This window comes from Kryptolebias marmoratus, linkage group LG6 (genome assembly GCF_001649575.2).
Source record: "Kryptolebias marmoratus isolate JLee-2015 linkage group LG6, ASM164957v2, whole genome shotgun sequence".
Lineage (NCBI taxonomy): Eukaryota > Metazoa > Chordata > Actinopteri > Cyprinodontiformes > Rivulidae > Kryptolebias > Kryptolebias marmoratus.
Genome location: NC_051435.1, coordinates 27627261 through 27632950, shown reverse-complemented (window position 1 = coordinate 27632950; position 5690 = coordinate 27627261). Strand labels below are relative to the sequence as shown.

The 5690-nt window shown below is 41.4% G+C and overlaps 1 protein-coding gene across 2 annotated transcripts; it reads right to left on the bottom strand.

Annotated features, from left to right (window-relative positions):
- Positions 1 to 202: 202 nt before the first annotated feature.
- LOC112451402 (protein ALP1-like) lies at positions 203 to 2476 on the bottom strand. 2 transcript variants are annotated; one of them, XM_025010589.2, is made up of 4 exons: positions 2184 to 2476; positions 939 to 1772; positions 652 to 858; positions 203 to 556 (listed from the first exon to the last, which is right to left on the bottom strand). In XM_025010589.2, exons 1-3 carry the CDS (start codon positions 2202 to 2204, stop codon positions 655 to 657), a joined length of 1059 nt encoding a protein of 352 aa, XP_024866357.1. In that variant the 5' UTR covers positions 2205 to 2476; the 3' UTR covers positions 203 to 556; positions 652 to 654. The 2 variants fall into 2 exon arrangements, with proteins under 2 accessions (XP_024866357.1, XP_024866356.1); XM_025010588.2 differs by having other exon boundaries at positions 203 to 858.
- Between the last annotated feature and the right edge of the window lie 3214 nt (positions 2477 to 5690).

Genomic DNA, 5690 nt, shown 5'->3' with positions numbered 1-5690 from the left:
AATTGTTGGATTTAATCAGAGAAGATATGAGGCAGCAGAGGGAGGCAGAAGAGAGAAGAGCAAATGAGAATAGGGAGAGAATGGACAGACTTTTTTCAATTCTTGAAAATTTAGCAAATAAATGAATTGGTTGTATTTTTTTTTTGTTCTTGAAAATGTTGTTTTTGTTTTAAATTTCTAAAATAAAGTTGTTACAAAAAAATTGGCAATAATTAATTTTATTAACAGTAAGTTCATTAAAAAAACTGCAGAGCTATTTACAATAAATATTTGCAGGATTAACCTTAATGTCCTCTTCCTGGACCGTTTATTTAAACTTTTATTCACTAAACAGGAAGTCTCTGGCAGTGCTGCTGGATCGGGTGAAGAAGGATCAAAGACATGGTTGGAGTGCTGCAATTGAAACCCACGGCTGATCTTTTCTGGTCGGCGAGTGGAACATCATACAAGGGGTTCTGCTGAGAGTACTTTGGGATGGATCCTCTCACTGTCCACTGCATCGTACATCAACAGGTTTGCAGGGCTGGCTCAATTAACAGCTGCCACATCACTAAGACTTATCCATAAATATGCAAACAGGAGATAATGGATAATCATTACTACAGTACAAAGTGCTGTTTTAAACTACAGGTTTAAATATGGATTACTTGCCTATTAAAAGTAGTCATGGTCCGCTGGTACCTCCTCCAGGGCAGACACCTCAGCAGACAGTTGGTCCCGCCAGAGAGCACCGCTGACTGCTTCCAAACCAGCCTCCCCCTCATCTTCTGCAACATCTTCCTCAGGCTCATCCTCCAGGGCCACAACGTCACCATCACTGAGGCAGATGTTGTGGAGAACGCAGCATGCTGTTATGACCTGCAATGCAGAATAAAGAAAAATATTGTACTTATATGTGTGTGTGTACGAAATGTAGTTGCCACTAGGTGTTCACTTACATGAGGTACAAAGGTGTGGTGCACCTCCAGCGCTTGCAGGAAGATGACCCTGAACCTCGTCTTCATCATTCCAAAAGCACGCTCAATAATAGAGCGTGCCCTGGAATGACGAGTGTTGAAGCCCTGGGCTCCCACACCTTGTAGTGGCCTCTTGTACGGAGTGATGAGGGGGAGTGGACGTTGGAGGCATGGGTACCCTCCATCTGCAAGGATAAAATGCCCTGGAGGAGGGTAGACTGACTGCCTGTACAGTGGGCTGTGGCGGAGCACCCTGGAATCGTGCACCGACCCAGGCCAGCCCACGTACGTGTCAATGAAGCGACCCCGATGGTCACACACTGCCTGGAGGATGATGGAAGGAAACAACTTTCTGTTTCTGTAGCACTGACCATCAGGGCTGCTCAGAGGCTTGATCTGGATGTGGCAGCCATTGATCGCACCTGCTGCTTTCACAAAAGCTCTGTGGCGTGCCAGCCCTGCAAACCCATGGGACACTACCTCCAGGTCCTCTGGGTTTTTAGGGAGGTGGATGACCTGGTGGCAAACGGCCACCACCTCTTCTGTTATATGATGGACGATGCGGTGGACAGTAGAACGAGGCATCCCAAACACTCTTGACACCACCCTGTAGGATGCTCCACTTGCCAGCCAGAAAAGAAACACCAGGGTGTCAATTGCGGCACCCCAACCATGTTGTCGATCCAGATTCAGGAGATTAAGCAACACTGCCAGAGACTCCCTGCTTAATCGGAAATCCGGTCTAGGATCTTCTTCATTAAAAAAACGGTCCAGGACTGGGACACTCAGGTTAATCCTGCAGTATAAGGGTCTGGTCTAGTTAGGGAAATGTAGAGAACAACACAAACATTATTAGTTTAATGGTGTGATTTATTTTTTTTAATAAAATATCAAAGCATTATCACAGTTATGAGGCTTAAGGTAAATATACTTATGTGCAGTGAAAACACTTCTTTCATTTTATTAATGAAATTTTAAAAATGAAGGACCCTGATTTCAACATTTTTACACCTACTTTATGTACCAATGGATCTTATAAAATAAAACTAATATTGGATAGCGTTACGCTGTAATCCAAATTTAAGATACATGTAGATTTTATTTATTGTGCAAAAGTTAATAAAATTAATACATTATAGTGTTGTCTGTCAGTCACTGAAATTATCCATGAAACTAGCTCAAGTTAACAGTTTTTCCTTGAAATTTCCTTAAAAGTTTATAAGTTACCTGGATATGATGGTCTTTCATCAAAATATATAAAAAATGCCGGCGGCGACGATATAATTCTTGCAATTCTTCTAATATTAAAAAAGTGGTAAAAAAAACCTAATAAAATTTCTCTCTCCATTTTCGCTCTTTCCGTTTGCGCACTGTTACGGTTGCTAGGCGACAGGACGTACTCCGAGGTAAATCTGAAGGCTGGACCATCTCAATTCACAACCGCTGACTTCCTGTCTACCCGGTCTTCGAAGATTTGTCGCTAGTCGCTTTGAAAAATGGCCAGACGGATCTGAAAACTCGCTAACTTGGCCCCTATTGTGCTCCAGCCCGTGCGGAAAACATTGCGCTGCACATTGGTTCATGTTCAAAAAAAGGTCGTCTGCGTGTGTATTTTTTTAGCGTGAGAAATACAAAAAGTGGCGTGTGCGCTTCACAAAATGCGTGTGTCTCACGGTCAATGCGTGAAACTTGAGAGCCCTGCTTTTATTCATNGACTAATAAAAGATTGTGANTNANGNTAAGACTTTAAAGTTCACAACGACACAAATAAAGCTGCAGAGAAAAGTCGCAGCGGTGTTAGCCGACATCGATCCGGTGTTACACCGGCTGATGCAGCTGCTGTGATCCACTTGTCAAGCCGTAGGTCTCTGGTTTTAGAATATTTTTTTGGTTTGTTGGTTTGTGTTCTGCAGTCATGTCAACAAAGCATCTTGTCCAGAAAGGAGTTAATGTGCGTCTGGATGCTGAACGCTTTCAGGGAAAGTCCGAAAACAGAATATTGCTCTTGTAAATGTTTAACCACTGCAATAACAATGCACTCACAGTGTATCCTTCAGAGAAATTAACCCATGTAAGAGAAATAAATAATTCCAAGGGTAATATCACTAAAGAGAGCGTTCCTTTCTCAAAGTTTACAAAGTAACTGCCATGTGGGACAAATTATAAAAATGATAATCTGATGTCCCGTTCTCCTGAAGGCAGCATGGAGCTGCGCCGAAAAGAAACACCATTGATACAGTTGCAGTTCGGTGCCGGTTTTAATGTTTTAGGCCACAATATTTTTGCAAGTAGTTCAAAGTTTAAACTGATATTGTTGTGAATCTTTTGTGTAAACTTTACCTTCAAGCAAACGCCCCCCAAAAGAATATCAACGCCCCCTTTTTGAAAATATTGCTGCCAGCGCCCCCCGTCATCCTTTCAACGCCCCCCAGGGGGCGGTACCACCCCCGTTGAGAAACGCTATTCTAAATGAATCCGTCTTAACAGGCATTCCGACGTTGGAGAAAAACACAAGGGGCAGCCGTGAAAAAGCAGCCAAGAAACTCAAAGGCATATTTCTGCCTGCGAATTTCAGCAAATCCATCTACAAAGTATGAGACAAACTGTTTTCCCCAATATTAAGTGCATGCTGAATGGAAATATTTTCAGAATGACGGAACCATTATAACCATTGAATCGAAGCGTTTGAATATGTTTTTCACTACCTCGTGTAGTCAACTGGTGATGGGATGGCTAATGTGTGGGGTTTTAAAAAGTTACTAAGAAAATTTTCATACATGCTGACATGATTGTTATGCAGTTGAACGGGTCAATGTGGGTGTCACCATAAAATTTCTGTCTGAACTTTACACAACCTTATATATCGTTTTTACAGTAGTGGAGAGCTTCTTTTTCAAAGTTGAAGGTTTCTTTGCTAGCCTCTCTGTACCAAGTGTTGAATTTTTCGCGTTCAGAAGGTGACCCAATTTTTCACTGGGTCTTTCATCCACAGGGCAAGGTTGTATGTAACAAAGATGCTCTCCCACGGTTACGTCCAAGTGCTCAGGTAAAGGCTGCACGCAGACGCTGCATTTCAGACGTGGAGACGCGTGAGGTTTTTCGGTTTTCATCATAGCAACACAGTAGTTTTTTTTTACATTTGAGGCAACGTTTAATCAACTGACAGTTGCTGACACGCATTTTAGCTACAGGCCTTTCTACAGGCGCTTTGTGATTCGCCAAACATGTCTGGTTAAGACAAGTTCTGTTGCAGTCTGCACAAAGTATCAGAGCAAAACCTTCTTGAAGACGAGGTTTTGCTGCACACTGCACAAAATCGGTCACATTTGTGAGCGTAGAGGTTTTCGTACGGTATGAAGCAGAAGTTACAGAAATATTTACTCCCTAAAAAGTCCTTAATGTTTTTGATCCCGTAATAGTGATTTTTAAAAAGAAACAAACAGAGGTTTAGTTTGGTCTGAAAATTCGGTTTCAAATTTACAAATTGCTGTATCGTTGCAGCATCTGTAAAACACAACTATTTTTCTGTTTAGAAATTTTTAAAATTTACAAACATTGCTTAAAGATACAGGCGTTTGCTCGCTGAGTCCCGCTATTTGCTGCCAATCTCTGGTGATTTGTAAAGACTGTGCATCTGTAAATTGCCGGATTAGAAGCACAGGCTAAGCTTATGGCAAAACAAAGTTGATAATTTCTGTTGTTAACGACGTACAGATGCCTTCTTTTTTTATTTATCAATTCAGAGTCCAGGGTTTTGTCAGCTCTGCGTTTCACACCGCTGCTTGGATTCTCAACCACCTGAACAGAAAATTCCAAATTCCCATCTGCAGCAATTTCCCCATTTGACTGAATTAATTGGTCTAAAAATTCTTGAAATTGGCTCAGAATATTGTTTGCGTCATTGTCGACGGAGAATGTAATACAGTGACGAGCGTTTTGTCCACATAACTCTAACTGAATTAAATCGTTTCTACCGGTTGGCGAGATTGTTCTGTTAGCCAGGTCTGTAAGAACGCTCATAACTCTAGAGTAAAATTCAGCCAAATCAGGGGTGCTTTCTGAGGCAGGTAATGAAAGTGTGCGTCTGATTTCATGTGTATTAAATTCTTCACGAGTTATTATTTTCGGTGTTTTTGACCTCCCTCTGAAATGGTGGGGAGGAGGCTATCTCCGTGCTGTTCACAATTGTTTGTTGCGGGTGAGTTGGGAATTTCAGCTGAGGAATTAGGCCGGGTCAGCACATGTTCTAAATAATGGAAAAAGTTTTCGGGTTGAGGGTTGTCTGGAGGAATTTGATCAACATTAATTCCTTGAACATCTGCAAGATAGTGTGACACCTGAAAAGCTGCTGGAATTTGGTTTAAATTATTTATGGCTATTTGTAAATTACTTATAGTGGTGGATGACGAGAAACTCTGTTGGTCTGACATGGTAAAAACAAAGAAAGAAAAAAAGACCTTACTTTTCCCAAAGGATCCTAAGGCATACTTTGCTGGTTCTCATAATAGCCAAAAGACAGAAACGTTTAAGTTGTCGCCGGCTGTATGGATCAGGTCTTCTCAGAGGATTACAGACAAGTGCTGCTACTGCCTGGTTGCCAGAACCTGAAAAAAAAGAAATAAATTGTTTAATTCTTAATATTATACGTATATATATATTTGTTTAATTACAAGATTAGTTAAATCTCACCCGATTCATTTCCTGTCAACGTAGACTGGTCACATGATGACGTAT

Excerpts from the sequence above, each read along its gene's own strand:
- LOC112451402 (XM_025010588.2), bottom strand. The coding sequence starts at position 2,204 with ATGAAAGACCATCATATCCAG. Across the intron at positions 1,773-2,183 it reads TGAAAGACCATCATATCCAG|ACCAGACCCTTATACTGCAG; the intron begins GTAACTTATAAA and ends TTCCCTAACTAG. Across the intron at positions 859-938 it reads ACCACACCTTTGTACCTCAT|GTCATAACAGCATGCTGCGT; the intron begins GTAAGTGAACAC and ends TCTGCATTGCAG.